The 24255-nt window shown below is 39.3% G+C and overlaps 1 protein-coding gene across 1 annotated transcript; it reads left to right on the top strand.

The window, feature by feature from the left end:
* Positions 1 to 1419: 1419 nt before the first annotated feature.
* Positions 1420 to 16141, top strand: LOC308689536 (uncharacterized protein). Its single transcript, XM_081363298.1, has 3 exons — positions 1420 to 1489; positions 3158 to 3304; positions 13200 to 16141. Exons 2-3 carry the CDS (start codon positions 3220 to 3222, stop codon positions 14246 to 14248), a joined length of 1134 nt encoding a protein of 377 aa, XP_081219424.1. The 5' UTR covers positions 1420 to 1489; positions 3158 to 3219; the 3' UTR covers positions 14249 to 16141.
* The last annotated feature ends 8114 nt before the right edge of the window (positions 16142 to 24255 follow it).

Genomic DNA, 24255 nt, shown 5'->3' with positions numbered 1-24255 from the left:
ATTAACCCTTGTTTTTGTAATCTCCAGTCATGTTTCCTTTTACGGTCTATTTTGGACTTTTTCGACGACGAGGACTCCTTATCCTGTGACTCCGCATATGTATGAATGAACTGTGTATAAATAATCGTGCAGTGTGCATCCTTTTAAACTTGCCGGGGCAGTGACAAGCGCCTCTCACTGCTCTGTGCCTCCGCTTCTGCTGGCTTCAGTCACGTGACGCTGGTTCTGAACGAAAACGCGTTGTGGAAACGCGTTGGCCTAGTACTTTTTGTCCCTCTCTGCTATTATAGTTTTTCAAGATGGCGGAACTACATGGAAGCCTCCGTGGACCTACCCGTCCCATGTATATAAAGGTAATAAATTCTTCGTTTACGAGGATTAGTCTGATCATTGGCATAGGTATTTGTACACCATTGAGGGCATATTTATGAATAAAAAAATTGATTTTAGATAATAAAATAGCTAAAAAGCTACACATAGTCCCTTTAACTTTAAAAGTATAATAATAATTTAAAATGGGAATGCTTATCAAAACTTAAATAAAGAGCACAAAACATAACTTTTTCTGCATCAACGAAATCCATAAAGTCAGTCCTGTCACGTCACGGTCAGTCCTGTCACACAGGAAATTATGATATAAAAATTTATTATTTGAGGAAATATTGATTAATTAATCTCTTCGATTGTGTAGATGAAGGTGGGGGTATACATCCACCACTATGTTTATGTAAAAATCTTCTATGTAAAGCTAGTTTTTTTTTTACAACTATTATGAGTGCCTGGCGGGTATTCAGTGATTTTGCTCACTACAGTTGACCGAAAAGTTGCTTATATTTCTTATGGGAATTACAAAACCATGTACAATCAGGGACATGTGACCAATAAGAAAATGCTATTTGTATCAAAGAAATTCTTTAGGAAACCATTCTAACATATACAAATTTGTCTGTGACAGGGCCTGACATATTAGGGTTGAAATGCGTATAAAAATGTATTTAATTCAATCATAAAAACATGCTGAGATGGCATGTGTGTCTTATAGTTTAATGTGTCCTCTATAATATGACTCAACATTCAGATTTAAGAACAAGATATTTTTCCCCCCAAGATTTTTATAAGTACGTTTCTGGTAGAATGTCCCATTATAGCCTATATATATATATATATATATATATATATATATATATATATATATATATATATATATATATATATATATATATATATATATATATATAGAGAGAGAGAGAGAGAGAGAGAGAGAGAGAGAGAGAGAGAGAGAGAGAGAGAGAGAGAGAGAGAGAGAGAGAGAGAGAGAGAAATTCAACGTCAATCCTCCACACTCCATGTAATTAAGAGGCAGAATGTGCACAATAAGCTGGTTTGCAAACTGCCATAAAACGTCAAAGAAGGACTTTTATTTTGGTCTGTGATAATGACGTCATAAGGCTGCGCATCCCCTCGTCTGTTCTGATTCGGCTGAAGAAAGGTTTGTGTTTGTAAACATTTAAAGCGTTTAAATCTATACAAATCGTTCAATCACATTTATACCAACGATGTAAAACGAGTGAATTATAATTCCTTGTAATTTCATATTGCTTGTTTAACATTAATTAACGTTATTTTTGTGAGTAAAGCGCAATCTTACATGAGTAACATAAAAGGTGCTTCTCATTTTGCACCCTATGAATCAGTTTATCGTAAACAGGAATTTGGTAACGGCAATATGATGAAGGAACATCTTTTCCAAATAAGGTTCATAATGATTCATTGATTTCAAGCGCTCGTTTCATCGCATGAAACATGTTGGTATAAATGCAACGAGAACACAAACATTGACAACATTTATCAACCAGTTTCTAATGTTTTGAAACCTACAACTCATTAAATACAACTAAATATGAAATATGAAATGTCTGTATAATTTTTGTGTTTTATATTAGTTGTGTTAGTTTTGATGGGTTTTTGAGGCCAACCCTTTAAGGCCAAGGCATTTTTTCAAGTTTTCCCCCCCTTTCTTTCTGAGTGACACACAAAAAGACTCATAAGTTCAAAACTATAGCAAGGAGAGTCAAAAGATTGGTATTGATAGAGAACCTTTTAGAAAAAAAGTCTCATTACATTTGGACATACTTTTTTTAAATTACTTTACACAATTAAATTACACATCTTTTTTAATTGACATGCAATAAGGTAGGAGGACAAATCTTTGTTTGGTCATGTTCCCTTACAAGTGAGCTGAATATAAAATTATTTAATTTACAAGTGTCATGCTTATGATTTATGACATCAATTACTGCTTTATTTATTCAGAGACCGAAGTAACTTCAAGTTATTAGTGTAACAACAGCCACCCCCTAAATAAATAGCCTACATTATAATGGCTAGGACCTGGAGGAGGCACCTGCGCATGCTAGAAAGTAGAGCGTGACTTTTGACGGTTAACAGACAGGTCCTTCTGTACTTGCATTCACAAAATCAAGGTAGCAATTAAAAACTGTCTATAATCACCATACAAAAGTTCACTTCAAGAATGACCACACTGCTGACGTGATCTTGTCTCTAGCACTCCTTGCACACGTGAGGTATTGCAGGCACATATCAGCACGTTATCAAACCGGTATCATTTTTCATATCAGTCAAAATTATATTTTCAGCCTTTATCGGCCGATTCGGATGTCGTGCTGATAATATCGTGCATCCCAAACATGTGTTATTCCATTCAGTGGTTGCTTAGTAATTTGATTATGATTTTTATCTCATGGGGTGTTGTACCGCCGGCAATACACTTAGGGTATAAAGGATTAAAGGGTTAGTTCACCCAAAAATGTAAATTCTGTCATTAATTATTCACCCTCATGTCAAAACCCGTAAGACCTTCGTTCATCGTCGGAACACAAATGAAGACATTCTTGATGAAATCTGAGAGCTTTCTGTCCCTCCATTGACAGCAACGTCATTGCAACTTTCAAGGAATGAGGGTGAGTAATTAATGACTGAATTTTCATTTTTGGGTGAACTATTCCTTTAAGGCCATTCCCTCTGATTGACTCTTACTAGTGCACTGACTACTGAACTAGGGCTGATTGAGACGCACACAGAGATTTAGTTTTGATTTAATTATTTCTGTTAATTATTCTTATCTTAAACACGACAGAGTGTCCAAACACAGAAAACACCTGGTGAAGCAGCTGAGATCCACGTGACACTGTTATAAAGATGGCGTTTGTTAAAGAGGAGAGTGAAGACATGAAGATTGAAGAAACATTCAGTGTGAAACAAGAAGATACTGAGGAACAAACAGGTTGGTTTCATTCTCAAATTCATTGGTTCATTCTGAACTCAGTCATTTAATATATTGACGTCAACAGAAATTAATTATATTTTTGAAGAATGTCATATGAGTGTCCTAATTCAAGTTATTTTATTTGACATGGAGCGGGTCACTTGAAGTTGAGCATCAGTTATTATGACATGTTACACATTAAGTTAGAAAAAAGTAATATGAATTAGGGATGTGACGGTTAGGAAATTTTCCCACCGTTTATTTGACGTGTTACAACACCGGTATGACCGGGGTGGGTGGGTAGTTTTTCCCTCTTTTGCACCTCGCTTTTAAATCGAAAGTAAAATTGGCAGGGCCACACAGGCATTGATAAAGGTGCAGAGCGAGCGTTAAAATTAATTCCTATGGCAGTTGTTCTTCCATACGAATAAACTGAATATCATATCACGAATAAACTGTGCCAGTGTACACTAATGAATATGTCCGTGCGCATTTTACAAGCTTTTTTAGTAGTTTTCGCAGATCCATGTGAACTGAGATCATTATGACAAAGTTGTTGTCTCTACGTGAAAAACATTTTTAGTACATTGGTGTTGTGTAGAACATAACCTTTGAGCAAGCGAGAGAGAGAGAGCACAACATTTAAAATTTGCACAGATTCTAAATCTTGCCTCCAAGCACTTAAAGGGGGACCTATTATGCAAAATTCACTTTTGTATGGTGTTTGGACATAAATGTGTGTTGGCAGTGTGTGTACACAACCACCCTACAGTGATAAAAATCCACTCACTCTTTTTTTTTTTTTATCTCCATAAATCAAAAGCAGTGATTAATTGCTGATTAATTCGGTTCGAGAGCTTGCACTCTCTTGCTTCCGGGAGATTTTACCTGATTTGCGGGCATCAGGGAGCCGCTATCAATATGCGGGAGACTCCCGGAACTTCCGGGAGACTTGAGATGTCTGAACAGTGATTTTCTGAAGAAAAACTGATGCTTCATCTTTTGTGTGACATACAGTAAACTTTATTAAACTCATCAGTATATTTTGTGTCATCATTCAGACAATTAGATCGTCAGACGGAGTCCTACAGCAGGCTTGCATTAATAGTGTATACAAGCAATGCCAAATAGGTTATAATCATAATTAAACTAAACTATACCTGTTCCAACTCCATACAGCATATATTCTCTGGCATCTTTATGGTCGAAATGAACACCATTACTGTGACTGTCTGTCTGTTTTATTATTATCATCTTCCCTGTTCTAGCTCTGATCGTGGGATTCGCGGCTGCTTAGGCTCCGCCCCCGTGACGTGAACCAGCAGCTCATTAGCATTTAAAGGAGAAGCACTAAAACAGTGCGTTTTTCGCAGACCCAAAAAATTATGATTTAAACGTGCTGTAAATAAAATTCTGTTGGGTATTTTGAGCTAAAACTTCACATACACACTCTGGGGACATCAGAGAATTATTTTACATCTTGTGAAAAGGGGCATAATAGGTCCCCTTTAAATCTTATAACTGTACGTTCACACCGCCGCCGACTTGAGCTTCCAAAGTTACTGGAAGTCATTCATTTTCAATGGAAGCTGGCTTCTCTCAGCTGCAAGGAGCGTCAAATCCATCGGTGTCGCGTTTTGGGTGTTTTGAGCATCAATCAGAAAGTTGAAAGTAGCTCAACTTTATGGTAATGAGCTATGATGCGGTTCAGTGGCAAGCGCCAGCAACCAATCGGAATATAGACGTCTTTCGAGCTGGCTGATTCCGGAGAAACATACAATGTAAACTTTCGTTCCTACCAAAACATTAGTTCTGAGTTTAACCATCATAGAGTGAAAGTGTATCATTTGCATGTGTTTTTAAGTCCTGTCAGTTTAACTGGGCGCGCTTGACAGGGCAGAACGAGCAGAGAGAGAGAGAGCGCCCCGGCCGCGCGCGTGCGCACTCACCCGAGCGCATATTAATCAAAATCATCAATTGATACGATGGTGTCGAAAAAAAACCTCTCCAGTGATGAAATGTTTTCTGTGTTGACAAATCTTGTGCGATATCCTAAACTGCCGAATGCATTGCTTGTTTTTTCTGTTTACATTTCATGGTGTGACACTTCCCTTCTCCCATGATCGAACATAAAATGCTGCTGCGTCAGAGCGGCCAAAGCGTCAACAAGCTTCCCTGTACTTTTTGACAAGCGTCCTTAACAGGGTGGCCAGAGCTTCTTTGCAGCTCAAGTCGGCGGCGGTGTGAACGTACAGTATTTTAATATTACTTCCTGCTGGATTCCGGGTCAAATGAGGCTAATTGGTTATGAACAGGCAGATGCTGCAGCAAAGAAAGCTCTCCCTGAGAATTACAGAATGTCAAATTCCTCCATCAGATGTCAAACTTGTACTAAAATTGTATAAAATGGAATTGGACAACTGTTTTAATAAGTCACAGCGGCGGAAATAAGTATTGAACACGTCACCATTTGTCTCAGTAAATATATTTCCAAAGGTGCTATTGACATGAACTGTTCACCAGATGTTGATAACAACCCAAGGAATCCATACATACAAAGAAACCAAAACAAATAAGTTCAGATATTAAGTTATTTGTAATAATGTGAAATGACACAGGGAAAAAGTATTGAACACATGAAGAAAGGAAGGTGCAAAAAGGCATGGAAAGCCAAGACAACAGCTTAAAACTATTAGTAATTAAAAAGCAATCCAGCCCCCTGTCCGTGCAAATTAATAACTGCTAGTTCAGTCCCAACGGATGGTCTACAAAAAGGTCTCATTGCCAAGGTGTCACACAAGACACATCTCATGATGGGTAAAAGCAAAGAGCTGTCTCAAGACCTTCGCAACCTAATTGTTCCAACACATAATGATGGCATTGGTTATAGGCACCATTCTAAGCTTCTAAATTTTCCAGTGAGCACTGTTGGGGCAATAATACGGAAGTGGAAAGACAATCATTTCACCATAAATTTGCCTCGACCAGGTGCTCCTCGCAAGATTTCTGACAGAGGAGTGAAAAGAATAATCAGAAGAGATTGAGATTTTATCATTCTAGGGTGGTTTTGCTCACACACTGCCAACACACATTTATGTTCAAAAAAGTGAATTTTGCATAATAGGTGACCTTTAAGTTATAGCAGTCGAATAGATGGGACCTGAACCATGCTGATGCTTGTCCACAAATGTCAACATAATTCTAAAGCTGTCCAAGAGAATGTTGTGGTCTGTGTTGATGAAAGATGTAATGAAAGATGTAACTTTATTGTCCAATAAAGGGCTTAAATCCTAGCTGATGTTTTTTTGTGTTTTGTACAGATACTTTTACTCTGCATAAGTGATTATTGTTGAGAGAACAATATTTTTCTAATATTGTTGACATGAATGTCAGATTTGAGATTGGTCTATAATTAACCAGTTCCCCTGGACGACTGTGTGTGTGTGTTTACACTTTATTTTGGTGGTCCCCTTTGAACATTCTGTTAACTATATTTAACGTTAATGAGAGTAAGTAATAATAATAAAAAATAGAGTAAGAATTGAGAAATTAGGAAATGCCGGACAGTCTGTTTGAAGAGTGACCAGACCCTGAGAGGACAAAGGACCTCTCTGGAAATTACCATTTGAACTCACCATGTGAGAGGCAAAGTCTCACCTTAGAACACATCTCTCCCCCTCACTCTCCCACTCCCTCTCTCTCCCCCTCAGACCTGAATTCACCCAAGAAAATGTATAGTTTAATGTGAATGATTATCACAGAGTATTTTTCATGTTTGGTATCATTTAAAATGTCTCAGTGCGACTGGTACAAATGTCTCATTTCTTAATAAGTAAAACAAAAGGTAATAAGGTTTTTAAGAGTTTAAAGATAACTGACTTACAAAGGAAGGTGGTCTCTCAAGACAAATGGTCACACACCCCCAAAAGGTGCAACCTCTGAATGCAAATTTCTTTTGTTAGCACATTTTTCCATGTGAAAGAGGTCTGGCTATTTAGTGAAATGCAGCAGGGAATTCGGGGCCTTTTCTGTAACTCAGATTAGCTCGTGAGGCTGAGAGGGAGGCCTCATGTATTTCTTAATGTTGGGTTGCATCTTTTCTCTTTATTTCAGAGCATTTGATGTTTTGTATCGATTATCTTTGAATTGATTATGAAATTGGCATGATACATTTACCTGACATAATAAATTGTTACATTAGATTATTCTAACTGACTTTGACATTGTTTTCATTAAAGAGTTGATTTTACTCTTTAAACTCACTTACAACAAACATTTTCCACTTTTCCTCACTGAGAAGCACTACTGCTCAAACCTCATAGTTACAACGCGGACTGTTGAGCAGACGTGTCTCAAGCCTGTTAGTGATCCAACGCTGGACACTCTTATAGGTTACTCCCGGGGATCACGGCTGAACGCGTCTTCTCAACACTCACTTACAAACATTTTTCACCTATCGTGCGTCTACTCTACACCCGTACCACTTAAAAGACGAATTATATCTAAGACGCTTGTCAGAAATTAGGATTAATTGATAGCATCACTGGTAGTGTCGTTGCTAACTTACTGTCCATCTGTTAAAATGGCGAATATATCAGATGTATGTAGTCTACCTTTTGGTGCAGGTGAGGACACATTTGAGCTGCACGCGGTACAGTCTGAGCTGGAAGCTGTTGAGAAACAGATCCACGACCTTTTAGTGAGACAGGCCGAGCTGAGAGACCGGCGTTTGGCTCTTGAAACATCACGCGCTGATGCTCACAAATCAGAGATTAATGTTACTAACCCGCTGACTCCGACCTCGTCTACTCCGTGCGTTACTCGGCATCGGTCCCAAGCGCCAAGGTCGCGATCAGCCATGGTCTCGTTCACTCCGGCTCCAACACGCCACCGCGAAGCCTGGATATTTCCGCAGCGGAAGACGCGAGTCAGGTCTAGACCAAGACCCTCTCCGACCCTCCCAGTTTTCGAGTTATCCACACAAAACCGCTTCTCCGCTCTTCGCGAAACAGAACGCGATGCTGTGATCATCGGTGATTCCATTGTTCGGCACGTCCATGCTACATCAGGTAAAAATAAGGTGCACAGTCACTGCTTTCCTGGTGCTCGTGTTTCTGAAATCGCTGCTCGCGTTCCCGAGATTCTGAACGATAACGAGCGCGTCGGAACTTTGGTATTGCACGCGGGAGTGAACGACATCAGGCTGCGCCAGACGGAAGTTCTGAAGAAAGACTTCAGGAATCTGATCGATACGGTACGCAGCACATCGCCTGATATAACGATCATTGTGTCAGGACCGCTTCCCACGTACCGACTAGGACATGACAAGTTTAGTAGATTATTTGCGCTTAATGAATGGTTAATGTCATGGTGCAATGAGCAGAAACTGCTCTTTGTAAATAATTGGAATCTGTTTTGGGAGCGTCCTAGGCTTTACCGTGCTGATGGCTTACACCCAAACAGATTCGGATCGGATCTTCTGTCAGATAACATCTCCAAAATGTTAAATACCTTTTGACCAGTAAACAAAAGTCCAAATCATAGTCTCTGCTGCACCAAATTAACTGATATAAATACTAGTGTAGAACATTGCATAGAAACTGTGTCTATTCCTCGTTTAGTGCGATCAAATAATAAATCTACTGCAGGATCTAGGAAAAATCTAATTGTTATTAAAACAGAAAATGTTGCTATTAGTAAACAAAAACAATTTCTAAAGCTAGGTCTTTTAAACATTAGATCACTCACACCTAAGGCAGTTATTGTAAATGAAATAGTCACAGATAATAACTTCGATGTACTTTGCCTTACTGAAACCTGGCTTAAACCAAATGATTATTTCGGTCTAAATGAGTCTACTCCATCAGGATACTCCTATAAGCACGAGCCCCGTCTGATTGGTCGTGGCGGCGGTATTGCAACTATCTATAGAGATATTCTCAATGTTACTCAGAAAACGGGTTATAAGTTTATTTCATTTGAAGTACTTGTACTAAATGTTACGCTCTTAGATGATAGAAAAACATCCCTATTATCTTTAGCCTTGGCTACCGTATATAGACCACCAGGGCCTTACGCTGATTTCCTAAAAGAATTTGCACATTTTCTCTCAGATCTATTGGTCAATGTCGATAAAATATTAATTGTTGGAGATTTTAACATACACGTAGATAATCAAAATGATACGTTAGGGGCTGCTTTTATAGACTTATTAAACTCCTTTGGGGTTAAGCAAAACGTTACCGGACCAACTCATCGTTTTAATCATGCACTCGATTTAATTATATCACATGGAACCGATCCAACCGATATAGATATCATTCCGCAAAGTGATAATGTAACTGACCATTACATGGTAACTTGCATATTACGTACCCCGGTAATATATCATGCTGCGCCGCGTTATCGTTTAGGCAGAACAATCCTTCCATCCACCATAGATAATTTTTCAAATTGCTTATCGGATCTGTCTCAGCTGCTGCCTGAACCTAAACAAACAGATGAACTAGACGAACTAACCAGCACTATGAGCACCATTCTCTCTGGAAAATTGGATATTGTTGCACCTATGAGACTAAAAAAGGTCAGAGAGAAAATTAAAGCACCATGGTACAACAATACTACTCGTGTTCTAAAGAGAGAAACCCGTAATTTAGAGCGTAAATGGAAACAAACTAATTTAGAGGTTTTTAGAATCGCTTGGAAAGACAGTTCGTCACGCTATAAAAAGGCCCTAAAAGCGGCCAGGGCTGAGCACCTCCGCAAACTAATAGAAAATAACCAAAACAATCCTAGGTTCTTATTTAACACCGTGGCTAGACTAACAAATAAACAAGCGTCACCTGAACAAAATATTCCGTTACAGTTTAGTAGTAATGATTTCATGAATTTTTTCACGGAGAAAATAGAAAACATCAGATCCACAATTGTAAACGTTCAATCTTCAATCGCGCCTTATAATTCAGCCTCGATTATCACCCCGCAAGAACAATTACAGTGCTTTACAACTATAGAACAAAAAGAGTTAAATAAACTTATCATTTCCTCTAAAACAACAACATGTTTATTAGATCCCATACCAACTAAACTATTGAAAGAAGTGTTACCTATAGTGGAAGAGCCTCTCCTCAATATTATTAACTCGTCTTTATCTTTAGGTCATGTTCCAAGAACATTTAAACTGGCAGTTATAAAACCTCTCATTAAGAAACCACAATTAGACCCAAATAACCTAGCAAATTATAGACCCATTTCAAATCTTCCTTTTATGTCCAAAATATTAGAAAAAGTTGTGTCTGCCCAACTGGGCTCTTTCTTGCAAGAAAATGACACCTATGAAAAGTTTCAGTCTGGGTTCAGGCCGCATCATAGCACTGAAACTGCGCTTGTTAAAATCACAAATGATTTACTCTTAGCTTCTGACCAAGGCTGTATCTCAATACTAGTTTTACTTGATCTTAGTGCTGCGTTCGATACTATAGATCACACAATACTCTTAGATCGGCTACAAAACTATACCGGTGTTCAAGGACAAGCATTAAGCTGGTTCAGATCATACCTATCTGACCGCTACCATTTTGTCTATTTAAACGGAGAAAAATCGATCATAACTCCAGTAAACTATGGAGTGCCGCAAGGATCTGTGTTAGGCCCTCTATTATTCTCAATATATATGCTGCCACTTGGAAATATTATAAGGAAACATGGAATTAGTTTCCATTGTTATGCTGATGACACTCAACTATATATTTCATCACGGCCGGATGAAAACGCTAAATTATCTAAATTGACAGAGTGTGTTAAAGATATAAAAGATTGGATGACGCACAATTTTCTTTTATTAAATCCAGATAAGACAGAGGTAATACTTATCGGTTCAAAAAACCACCCACAAAACCTCTCACAATACAACTTTAACATAGTAGGGTGTCCTGTTACTTTATCCTCTACAGTAAAAGACCTGGGTGTTATATTAGATTGTAACTTGTCTTTTGAAAATCATATTTCATATGTTACAAAAACAGCCTTTTTTCACCTTAGAAATATTGCTAAGTTACGTAACATGCTATCAGTTTCTGATGCAGAAAAGTTAGTTCATGCATTCATGACCTCGAGACTAGATTACTGTAATGCTTTATTAGCTGGTTGTCCTGCATCCTCAATAAACAAGCTACAGTTAGTCCAAAATGCCGCCGCTAGAGTTCTTACTAGATCAAGAAAGTTTGACCATATAACACCAATTTTATCATCACTACATTGGTTACCTATAAAGTTCCGTATTAATTACAAGGTATTGCTACTGACTTATAAAGCCCTAAACGGCTTAGCTCCAGTTTATTTAACGGATCTTCTATCGCCCTATAATCCATCGCGCTCTTTAAGATCACTAAATTCGAGGCTTTTGGTCATACCTAGGATATCCAGATCCACCAAAGGAGGGAGAGCATTTTCACATTTAGCTCCAAAACTCTGGAATAGCCTTCCTGATACTGTTCGTTGCTCAGATTCGCTCTCCCAGTTTAAAACTAGATTAAAGACGCATCTCTTCAGCCAGGCATTCATATAATATTTTAATCTTACAGTTAAATCCGGTCTCTACTTCATAAACGCCAGAGGAGAACTGGCCCCCGACTGAGCCTGGGTTCTCCCAAGGTTTTTTTTTCTCCATTAGGTCACCTGATGGAGTTTTTCGGTTCCTTGCCACTGTTGCCTTTGGCTTGCTCAGTTGGGGATACTTAAATTGATTAATCGATTCAACAGTGCTATTGATCTGCATTACCAAACATGGATGTTTTACACCAGAAACAAACACTGATGTACTATTTTATTTAATACTGTGAAGCTGCTTTGATACAATCTGTATTGTGAAAAGCGCTATATAAATAAAGTTGACTTGACTTGACTTGACTTAAAAGGAATAGTCAAACATTCGCTCACAATTAAAGATCCAAAGATATCATTAAAACCTTTTCATTTATGGAGTCAGATGAAATAACGAGAGAATACATATTCAAATGTATTGCATTTAACCAAAAAATACTTTGCCTCGAGAAAAGGACAGTAACATATTAAGACCTTCCGCGCTGGTCGGATGCCTGTTTTGGGCCGATCGAGCGCGAGCTTACAATAATAATTTGGTACATTTATATAGCGCTTTCCTGGGTACTCAAAGCGCTTTACATGGAAGGGGGAATCTCCTCAACCACCACCAATGTGCAGCATCCACCTGGATGATGCAACAGCAGCCATATTGCGCCAGAAGGCCCACCACACACCAGTTTATTGGTGGAGAGGAGAGAGAGTGATGAAGCCAGTCAGTATGTAGGGATGATTAGGAGGCCATGGTGAACAGAGACCAATGGGCAAATTTGGCCAGGATGCCGGGGTTACACCGTACTCTTTTTTTCAGAAGGACATCCTAGGATTTTTAATGACCACAGAGAGTCAGGACCTCAGTTTAACATCTCATCCAAAGGACGGTGCTCTTTTACAGTAAAGTGTCCCCATTACTATACTGGAGCGTTAGGACCCACACTGACCACAGGGTGAGCAGCGCCCCCCACTAACACCTCTTCCAGCAGCAACCTGGTTTTCCCAGGAGGTCTCCCATCCAGGTGCTGACCAGGCTCAACCCTGCTTAGCTTCAGTGGGCAACCAGTCTTGGGCTACAGGGTGATATGGCTGCTGGCATGAAGTAGACATGAAGGTTTTTTGGATAAGGGGGTTTGATAACTGCCAGTTTTAAAGTTTTTGGGATGTGTCCTAAACAAAGCAAATATTTAACAATGTTGTTTTGAGATAACAGGAAACACCTTTTTCAGTAGCTTAGTAGTTATGGGATCTAGCATAGTTTACATGTCTAAATGTTTTTATGAAAACTGGGGTTAACTTTTATTTGTCTTTTTTCGCTTAGACCTGATGCCACTAAAAGAGGAGAGTGAAGTACTGAATGAAATGGAAGAAAAAGATCTGTATCAGAATCATCATGCTTTTATGACTCAAGAAAATTCATTTAGTTGCTCACAGACTGAGATGACGTCCTCACAAAAAACAGCTCAGAAGATAGGAACTGAAAATAATTTCACCTGTTTTCAGTGTGGAAAGTGTTTCAATCAACATGGAAACCTTATAGTCCACATGGGAATACACACTGAAGAGAGCTCGTTTTCCTGCCAACAGTGTGGAAAAGGATTTACTCAAAAAGGAACCCTTAACAGGCACATGAGAATTCACAGTGGTGAGAGCTCTTTCACCTGCCAACAGTGTGGAAAGAGTTTCGCTCAAAAAGGAAACCTTAAGAAACACATGCGAATTCACACCGGAGAGAAGCCTTATACCTGCAGACTGTGTGGAAAGAGTTTCACAGTAGCGCTAAACCTGAGGTATCACATGAACAGTCACAGTGGAGAAAAGCCATTCAGATGTGATCAGTGTGGAAAGAGATTCACACGTAAAGAACACTTTAAAAACCACATGAAGATTCACTCGAGAGAGAACTGTTTTGTATGTCATCAGTGTGGAAAAAGTTTCCCTGAAAAAGGAAACCTTAAAATCCACATGAGACTTCACACTGGAGAGAAGCCTTACACATGCACTCAGTGCGGAAAGAGTTTCACATATAAAAAATCCCTTGATGCCCACATGAGAAGTCACACTGGAGAGAACCCTTTCATCTGCCAACTGTGTGGAAAGAGCTTCACTCAAAAAGGAAACCTTAAAATCCACATGGGAGTTCACACTGGAGAGAGCTCTTACACCTGCCAACAGTGTGGAAATAGTTTCACTCAAAAAGGAACCCTTAACAGACACATGAAACTTCACACAGGAGAGAGCTCTTTCACCTGCCAACAGTGTGGAAAGTGTTTCAATCAAAAAGGAAACCTTAAAAAACACGAGAATTCACACCGGAGAGAAGCCTTATACCTGCATCATTTTCCCGTTATAACTTTAAAGTTGCTTTGAAACAATCTATTGTATTGAAGGGAGTAGATTCTAGAATCCACTGCTGCTTCAATCTATATCTAATGAGTGTTTATAATCAAGGTATTAATCAATATTTTTCTTTCTAAATATCAAATGAGTTTAATGAATTCTCCAAGCGTATGAGATTTGACTTTGTTATAGAAGTAACCAGTGTGCTTACTGAAATGTTTTTTTTTTTAATGTTCTTTAATGTCTGTATTAAATATCTGAGAGGTGACAGGGTCTGGCCCATGCTAGGAATGCAGTAACAGTGCTTGCTCATTCATCCCGGCTTCCAGAAATGAAATATGGACTTGTTTGGTTTGAGAAAAGTCTTCAACGTGTGTTAAAACATCTTCTAGCACACCATGACAACTATAGGTCACGAGGGGTTATATCGGAACCAATAGTTTAAGACACACAGTCTTGTGACCTCGGAGGGCCACTCGTACCTAACTCAGGGTCCTGGTGGCTGCCCTATAGACTATGGAGATGTGCTACTGCCTATCAGTCCATGTGTGGAAATTTACTATGTTTATCTATTTCTTAGCCAATCAGAAACTGCAACCTGAAGCAAAGACGTTGCTTAGACCTTGGTGAAGGGTATAATTGCTGTGATCTTTGTGACTGTAAGCGGGGTGGCCACGAACTCCTTGTGAGTCTTGAAGCTGACTTCTGCTGATGAAACTGCAAACTATCTTCAGTAAAAAAAATCTTCAATTTATTATAATTCTGACTCCTGTCTTAAATTGACTGCACTTCTAACTCCTGGTCTTAATTAATCAAATCTGGTCCTTGGGTCTTTAACTGTAAATTCCCTAACAGTATAAAGCGCTATTTAAATAAAGGTGATTTGACTTGATTTGACTGTGGAAAGAGTTTCACGGCAGAACTAAACCTTTTGTATTACATGAACAGTCACTGGAGAAAAGCCGATCAGATGAGATAATTGTGAAAGAGATTCACATATAAAAGTAAACCTTAACCCTTTTAAACGGGGTGTGTAATCGCTGACACATCCAACCAGCTGTATTTATGTTATCATAACTTTTCAACCATTTGCACTATCAAAATAATTCAAATTACTCCTGACATTAGATGACAGTAGTCATGCGCTTTTCGGCAATATATGGCTTATTATTGTAATTCCATGGTTTCCATCAGCCAATGACTTCAGCTTTTGGGGAGAGCAGAATTTTCAAAACACAATTCAAAATGCTTGCTTCAGATGCGAAAAAACGCAGAAAATCGAACCTGATTCGATTTTTTTTTTGACGGACGAAAGTTTCGGAGGCAGTGTACAAGGGTGATTGGCATAATGTGAGGTCGTATTTATTTTTTAACGTGCTGAAATTTTGGACGCGAACTTCGTACTCAGTGTGCAAGGGCCTTTAGGAAGGATTTGAACAGAGATACGAAGCATGGCAAGTTAGTGTTTTGGATTGCATAATATAATAATGAAATTAAAAAAATTATTGCAAATGTAGGAGTATACACTAGAAAAGGTGATTGCGATGATTGTTAATGAGACTTGGAAGGAGGCTGAGTCGGGACTCCTTCACACATCTTAGCATGGGTATGTGTATATGTGTGTGTGTATGAAAAAATGCTCCTCAGCCTGAAAACTGCAACAAATATGTTACTAAAATGACTTGTATATATGTATTATAGTTAGTTCATTACTTTTTTAACTTAAATTTCTCTTAACTTCTCTTTCTCTAACTTTAAATTTCTCTTTCTCTTTAACTTAAAAGCCTCAGATAGTTACAGTAGTTCTATCTTTAACAGTTTATACGTTTCAGTTAACAATCAAGTTCTTTATGGAGAAAACAAACTACTATGAAAATTGTTTCATTTATCGTGTTTTTTAATAAAAAGCTTGGTAGGTCAGGTCAATAAGTTCATGCGTTTTTTTTTTCAGTTCCGGGTCCAACCAAAGAGAGTTTCAGCTGCCAGTTGCACAAGCCGTCATCCAGCCTACGTCCAAGTGCCTGCGTTGGTGGTATAGTGGTGAGCATAGCTGCCTTCCAAGCAGTGGCCAGCCGTAAGTAGGTGTAGAGCGCTGCTAGCCAATAGGAACGGAGGAAATTCCAGGGAGGCGGGCCAGAAATAAAACACCAAATTAGAGGTTCGATTCCCGTCTCGGCCACAAATACCATAAAATTAATTGGTAATAATTTTTACATCTAGATACACTTTAGGTACGATTAACATATAATAAAAGAACTTTGTGCACAAAAATAAAATAAAACTTGTAATATTTGTTATTGTGTAGGATGTAAAAGATGTGCAATTAACTTAATAAACCTTTACATTATAATAAAGGTATAGTTATCTTTAATATAGAAAACATTTGAATTTGAATAATTGAAAAGAACATTTTGATAATGTTTTAGACCTTTATTTGAGATATTCACATTATATTTGAATAACTATGTACAGAAATCCAATATATATGAAATATAACCAATAAACACCAAATAGAGATTTTCATTTTATTTATAGTACAGATATATACATATTTGGTATTTTAGTAAACAAATGGAAATAAATTGAACAATTTAAAATAATAGATTAAACAACAACAATAATAATAAAATCTAAAGTTGGTGAGAACAGGAAAAAACAAGAAAAAATATTTTAAATTAAATAATTATGTGCAGAGTTTAACAGTAACAGTAATTAACATTAACAAGATAAAATAACAATGGAAGTCAATAAATTAACTTAAAAAAAAACACTAAAATACAATGCTATACAATAAAATACAAAACTTTTGGTATATTAATGAACAAATGGAAATAAATGAAATATTTAAAATATATATATTAAAAGTGCAGTAATATGTTTATACATATATGCATACCACTGTGCAAGGAATGTCTTTGTGTTATAAAACAGTATTTGAGGTCTGGGCATGTCATTTGCTAGTGAAGTAATTTTTTCTTTTCCCCAATCCACCTCTGCTTCTCAGCCTCATAGAATGGAGACTGCTGAAAGTCTCTCCATGACATTTCTGCACTCATTCCCTGAGCCTGATAAGGGGAAAACACTTTAGCAGGACAGTAAATGTATTTGCCTGCCACTCCAGGGAAACCAGTGTGAATATGAGGACTGTTGGGTCCTTGTTTCAGTGGCAGGTGGCAGAATCTGCACAGACGACCAGACGGATGCTCCACCACTGATTTCCTCTTGCTTCTCTCCTCAGTCACCCTCTTCGTTTCTCCCCCTCTCTGCCTAGAGGCCTCCAGTTCCCGCTGACAAAAAGGAGTCTCTGCAAAGTCTTCAAAAGGCATTCTGGGGTTGGTCAGGCCCTCTGCTGAATATGTCAAATACTTTCTTGGAGCAGTAGAAGTATTTAACATCACCACCTTGATAAAAGAAGTGTATTGAGGTGCCATCACCCATGTATCGAGACTTAGGCTGACCACAGGCTAAACAGGATCTAGTGTGCTTTTTTGCAGCATATGCTGTTGTTGTTGTTGCTGCTGAACTGCCTGATGTCCTTCACCATCTTCTCAAGCGCTGCCTGGTCCAGAGAGCCTCAGGAACAGTCTTTGCGGGTGGATTGACTGGGGCAGGTGGCAGTACTGTCACTGGGACACTGATGGTTTCACTGCCTGAGTGCAGACGCTGCCAGAACTGCTGTGTCTCCAGGAGCTTTTCAGGGCTGGTGTTAAGTGAAGTTAGTGTTTAGTGTTTAGAACATTAGTGTTCTTGTTTTTAGCAAGTTGTTTTATGTACCTGCTTATGTGCTGCTGTGTGGTTGAGTGCAGAAGGCTGTTGGGGTCAGTGCAGGCACTCTGTACCATATTCAGCATCCACCTTTGTAAGAAGGTCCTTGCTCCCGTGGTGCTTGGCCAGCAAGCCATCAATGACATTTCTCATTGGATCTGTCCATCTGTTATGGTCCAACACAAAGACTCGACCCCGTCTTAATGGGTCCAGTCCGAGCAGCGCAGGGAGAAGCTGCTATGGGCAGTGGGGGTGTGCTTGGCAGTTCTAAAAGAGATTCACAAAATTATTAAATGAAGTATTTCTGTTTTGTGTGCATAGATTAGACAGACAGATTACACACATTGATGATGTATGAATAATACATTAATTACCTGCATCTAAAAGAAAACTCCTCAGATGTGTGTTCCTTCACTGTCACAGCACTCGGAGTAGAAAAACAGTGAAAAATCACAGTCTGGATCAGCAGCAAGAAGGGTCTCATCAGAAGAGGAGTCCTCTAAGCATTTCTGAAATTGAGCAAAATGAGTGTAATATGCGAGCGAGAATTATAAAGTACTTCACAACAGAACGAGCATTCAACTTCTCTTTGAGGTGTTGACTTGTCCTGCAGTGAAGGGTTGTCTTTAATTCTTCTTGTGTCTTCTGATGGGTCCCGGTGTAAATGGCCTGATGTTCCTTTCCTGAAAGACACTTTGACTTTCCCGGGAAAAAACACTGTTTTCTTCATGATGCTTTTCTGAAATCATAATGTATTTATTAGCGTCTCAGCATAAGCATGAAAATACTTAAAGTGAAAAAGACTAAAGCATCAGTGATATATATAAACATTTATTTTAAATTGCCATAATATTCCATAATATTACTGTTTCTTAAATGAATGAATGCAGCCTTAAAGCACAAGAGACTTAAAAAAAAGTAAAGTAGTGTTTAAAAAATTTGCGTTATTTAATATTCATTATTTAAATTGCTTAATATATGTATAATACATATTTAATATAAAAATATATATGTATAAATGTATATATAAAAAGTTTTAACAAGTTTAACAAATTAAAAATGTTAAATTTTACCATTAAATTGCACACACACACACACACACACACACACACACACACACACACACACACACACATATATATATATATATATATATATATATATATATATATATATATATATATATTAATTTAAATGTAATATATATGTGTGTGTGTGTGTGATATTAATTACATTATAGGAGGACCAAACCTGAAGAAATTAAAGATGAATGAATACATATGTAAATAAATAAAAAGATAAATAAATGTGATAATAATAGGAAAATAAATAAAGGAGGAATAAACGACTTGATAAAATAAAAAATATTTATTTTTAATAAAATTCATTTTTGTATTTTTATTTATTTATTTATTTTCTGCTTTTATACATTTGTACATAAAAATATTTATTTGTTAATTCATTTTTATATTTGGTAAGCAAGACCAACCCACCTAATTATCATGCACGGCAAAGAAATGTAAGAATAAATATAAAAAGTAAATCAAATTGAAATAAATAAAGGTTAAAATAAATAAATCTGGAAATAAATACATATTGGAATAAATAAATATAAATATGAATGAATACATAAATAAATATAAAAAGAAAAAAATAAATAAAATTAAAAAGAATAAAAAAAAACCATTAAAATATAAAAGCGCAAAAAAAAAGGAGGGGGGGGGGGATAATGCGTTTATTCCCTTAATTTATTTTCCTATTATCACATTTATTTATCTATGTATTCATTCATTTTTAATGTCTGTAGGTTTGATCCTCCATTACATCTTACAGCACTGTGAACATATTTTAAACATTGTATTCAAGTAACCTACATAGTAAGATATCAATGATGAAACATTCACCTTAACAAACAAAGATAACAGCTGTATTTATAACGAGAAGTTTGGTTTACTGTTTCTTAACATCACAAACCATTCAATACAATTAACAATAGGATTACATGATAATACATGCAATTTAAATGATAAAATATATGAATAATAATGTATATGCGGTCACCTGAGGTAAAATCTGTCTGCAGGTAGTTTAGACAGTAACAAAACAAAACAAGTTTGCTGACAAGTCCGGTAAACAAATCTCTCGAATGCGAATGATTGATAGATGACAGACTCTACGCTTTTTAAATTCCCCGCCACGGAAAAAGCGAAACAGCGCCAGGAAGTCTATGTGTGGCCAAAAGTATATTGCATCCGTAGTGTTAAGCACTACCATAGAGAATGAATGGGAAAAGTTAAGGGAAGTTAAGCTTACCCATATTCGGCTCCCGCGCGGGACCCGGGTTCGATTCCCGGCCAACGCATTGCCTTTTGTATGGCCAACTCCTTCTGTAACTCGTGGCTGTAGCAAAATTTTTGTATGGGTCTTTGGGCAGCAGTAAAGGACTAGGTCTCCCCGTCGGGGAATCGAACCCCGGTCTTCCGCGTGACAGGCGGAGATACTGTCCACTATACTAACGAGGAGTTGCATAGACAGGTAGTCCTCCCCGATCAGCGCGACTGCAGCCCGCTGCAAACAGCCTTCCCATTTTCAGGAACGGCCTCATGCGTCATTTTAGGCCATGGCTTCACAAGGAGCCAGTGCAGCCAAAAAAATCATCTAATACTTTTTAAATATGAATTGTCTGTATAAAAGGTGTTACGTTGTTAAATTAGATAGCTTGTTTTTTAACAAAAAGCTTGGTGCGTCAGGTCAATAAGTTCATGCGTTTTTTTTCAGTTCCGGGTCCAACCAAAAAGAGTTCCAGTTCTGAGCGTTTCACCTGCCAGTTGCTCAAGCCGTCATCCAGCCTACGTCCAAGTGCCTGCGTTGGTGGTATAGTGGTGAGCATAGCTGCCTTCCAAGCAGTTGACCCGGGTTCGATTCCCGGCCAACGCATTGCCTTTTTTATGGCCAACTCCTTCTGTAACTCGTGGCTGTAGCAAAACTTTTGTATGGGTCTTTGGGCAGCAGTAAAGGACTAGGTCTCCCCGTCGGGGAATCGAACCCCGGTCTTCCGCCTGACAGGCGGAGATACTGTCCACTATACTAACGAGGAGTTGCATAGACAGGTAGTCCTCCCCGATCAGCGCTACTGCAGCCCGCTGCAAACAGCCTTCCCATTTTCAGGAACGGCCTCATGCGTCATTTTAGGCCATGGCTTCACAAGGAGCCAGTGCAGCCAAAAAAATCATCTAATACTTTTTAAATATGAAGTGTCTGTATAAAAGGTGTTACGTTGTTAAATTAGATAGCTTGTTTTTTAACAAAAAGCTTGGTGCGTCAGGTCAATAAGTTCATGCGTTTTTTTTCAGTTCCGGGTCCAACCAAAAAGAGTTCCAGTTCTGAGCGTTTCACCTGCCAGTTGCACAAGCCGTCATCCAGCCTACGTCCAAGTGCCTGCGTTGGTGGTATAGTGGTGAGCATAGCTGCCTTCCAAGCAGTTGACCCGGGTTCGATTCCCGGCCAACGCATTGCCTTTTGTATGAACTCTTTCTGTAACTCGTGGCTGTAGCAAAACTTTTGTATGGGTCTTTGGGCAGCAGTAAAGGACTAGGTCTCCCCGTCGGGGAATCGAACCCCGGTCTTCCGCGTGACAGGCGGAGATACTGTCCACTATACTAACGAGGAGTTGCATAGACAGGTAGTCCTCCCCGATCAGCGCGACTGCAGCCCGCTGCAAACAGCCTTCCCATTTTCAGGAACGGCCTCATGCGTCATTTTAGGCCATGGCTTCACAAGGAGCCAGTGCAGCCAAAAAAATCATCTAATACTTTTTAAATATGAAGTGTCTGTATAAAAGGTGTTACGTTGTTAAATTAGATAGCTTGTTTTTTAACAAAAAGCTTGGTGCGTCAGGTCAATAAGTTCATGCGTTTTTTTTTCAGTTCCGGGTCCAACCAAAGAGAGTTCCAGTTCTGAGCGTTTCACCTGCCAGTTGCACAAGCCGTCATCCAGCCTACGTCCAAGTGCCTGCGTTGGTGGTATAGTGGTGAGCATAGCTGCCTTCCAAGCAGTTGACCCGGGTTCGATTCCCGGCCAACGCATTGCCTTTTGTATGAACTCTTTCTGTAACTCGTGGCTGTAGCAAAACTTTTGTATGGGTCTTTGGGCAGCAGTAAAGGACTAGGTCTCCCCGTCGGGGAATCGAACCCCGGTCTTCCGCGTGACAGGCGGAGATACTGTCCACTATACTAACGAGGAGTTGCATAGACAGGTAGTCCTCCCCGATCAGCGCGACTGCAGCCCGCTGCAAACAGCCTTCCCATTTTCAGGAACGGCCTCATGCGTCATTTTAGGCCATGGCTTCACAAGGAGCCAGTGCAGCCAAAAAAATCATCTAATACTTTTTAAATATGAAGTGTCTGTATAAAAGGTGTTACGTTGTTAAATTAGATAGCTTGTTTTTTAACAAAAAGCTTGGTGCGTCAGGTCAATAAGTTCATGCGTTTTTTTTTCAGTTCCGGGTCCAACCAAAGAGAGTTCCAGTTCTGAGCGTTTCACCTGCCAGTTGCACAAGCCGTCATCCAGCCTACGTCCAAGTGCCTGCGTTGGTGGTATAGTGGTGAGCATAGCTGCCTTCCAAGCAGTTGACCCGGGTTCGATTCCCGGCCAACGCATTACCTTTTGTATGAACTCCTTCTGTAACTCGTGGCTGTAGCAAAACTTTTGTATGGGTCTTTGGGCAGCAGTAAAGGACTAGGTCTCCCCGTCGGGGAATCGAACCCCGGTCTTCCGCGTGACAGGCGGAGATACTGTCCACTATACTAACGAGGAGTTGCATAGACGGGTAGTCCTCCCCGATCAGCGCGACTGCAGCCCGCTGCAAACAGCCTTCCCATTTTCAGGAACGGCCTCATGCGTCATTTTAGGCCATGGCTTCACAAGGAGCCAGTGCAGCCAAAAAAATCATCTAATACTTTTTAAATATGAAGTGTCTGTATAAAAGGTGTTACGTTGTTAAATTAGATAGCTTGTTTTTTAACAAAAAGCTTGGTGCGTCAGGTCAATAAGTTCATGCGTTTTTTTTCAGTTCCGGGTCCAACCAAAAAGAGTTCCAGTTCTGAGCGTTTCACCTGCCAGTTGCACAAGCCGTCATCCAGCCTACGTCCAAGTGCCTGCGTTGGTGGTATAGTGGTGAGCATAGCTGCCTTCCAAGCAGTTGACCCGGGTTCGATTCCCGGCCAACGCATTGCCTTTTGTATGAACTCCTTCTGTAACTCGTGGCTGTAGCAAAACTTTTGTATGGGTCTTTGGGCAGCAGTAAAGGACTAGGTCTCCCCGTCGGGGAATCGAACCCCGGTCTTCCGCGTGACAGGCGGAGATACTGTCCACTATACTAACGAGGAGTTGCATAGACGGGTAGTCCTCCCCGATCAGCGCGACTGCAGCCCGCTGCAAACAGCCTTCCCATTTTCAGGAACGGCCTCATGCGTCATTTTAGGCCATGGCTTCACAAGGAGCCAGTGCAGCCAAAAAAAATCATCTAATACTTTTTAAATATGAAGTGTCTGTATAAAAGGTGTTACGTTGTTAAATTAGATAGCTTGTTTTTTAACAAAAAGCTTGGTGCATCAGGTCAATAAGTTCATGCGTTTTTTTTCAGTTCCGGGTCCAACCAAAAAGAGTTCCAGTTCTGAGCGTTTCACCTGCCAGTTGCACAAGCCGTCATCCAGCCTACGTCCAAGTGCCTGCGTTGGTGGTATAGTGGTGAGCATAGCTGCCTTCCAAGCAGTTGACCCGGGTTCGATTCCCGGCCAACGCATTGCCTTTTGTATGAACTCTTTCTGTAACTCGTGGCTGTAGCAAAACTTTTGTATGGGTCTTTGGGCAGCAGTAAAGGACTAGGTCTCCCCGTCGGGGAATCGAACCCCGGTCTTCCGCGTGACAGGCGGAGATACTGTCCACTATACTAACGAGGAGTTGCATAGACGGGTAGTCCTCCCCGATCAGCGCGACTGCAGCCCGCTGCAAACAGCCTTCCCATTTTCAGGAACGGCCTCATGCGTCATTTTAGGCCATGGCTTCACAAGGAGCCAGTGCAGCCAAAAAAATCATCTAATACTTTTTAAATATGAAGTGTCTGTATAAAAGGTGTTACGTTGTTAAATTAGATAGCTTGTTTTTTAACAAAAAGCTTGGTGCGTCAGGTCAATAAGTTCATGCGTTTTTTTTCAGTTCCGGGTCCAACCAAAAAGAGTTCCAGTTCTGAGCGTTTCACCTGCCAGTTGCAC

Source organism: Scardinius erythrophthalmus, assembly GCF_964197995.2.
Source record: "Scardinius erythrophthalmus genome assembly, chromosome: 4".
NCBI lineage: Eukaryota > Metazoa > Chordata > Actinopteri > Cypriniformes > Leuciscidae > Scardinius > Scardinius erythrophthalmus.
Note: the sequence above shows the minus strand (reverse complement) of the source record. Positions and strands in the feature narration are given on the sequence as shown.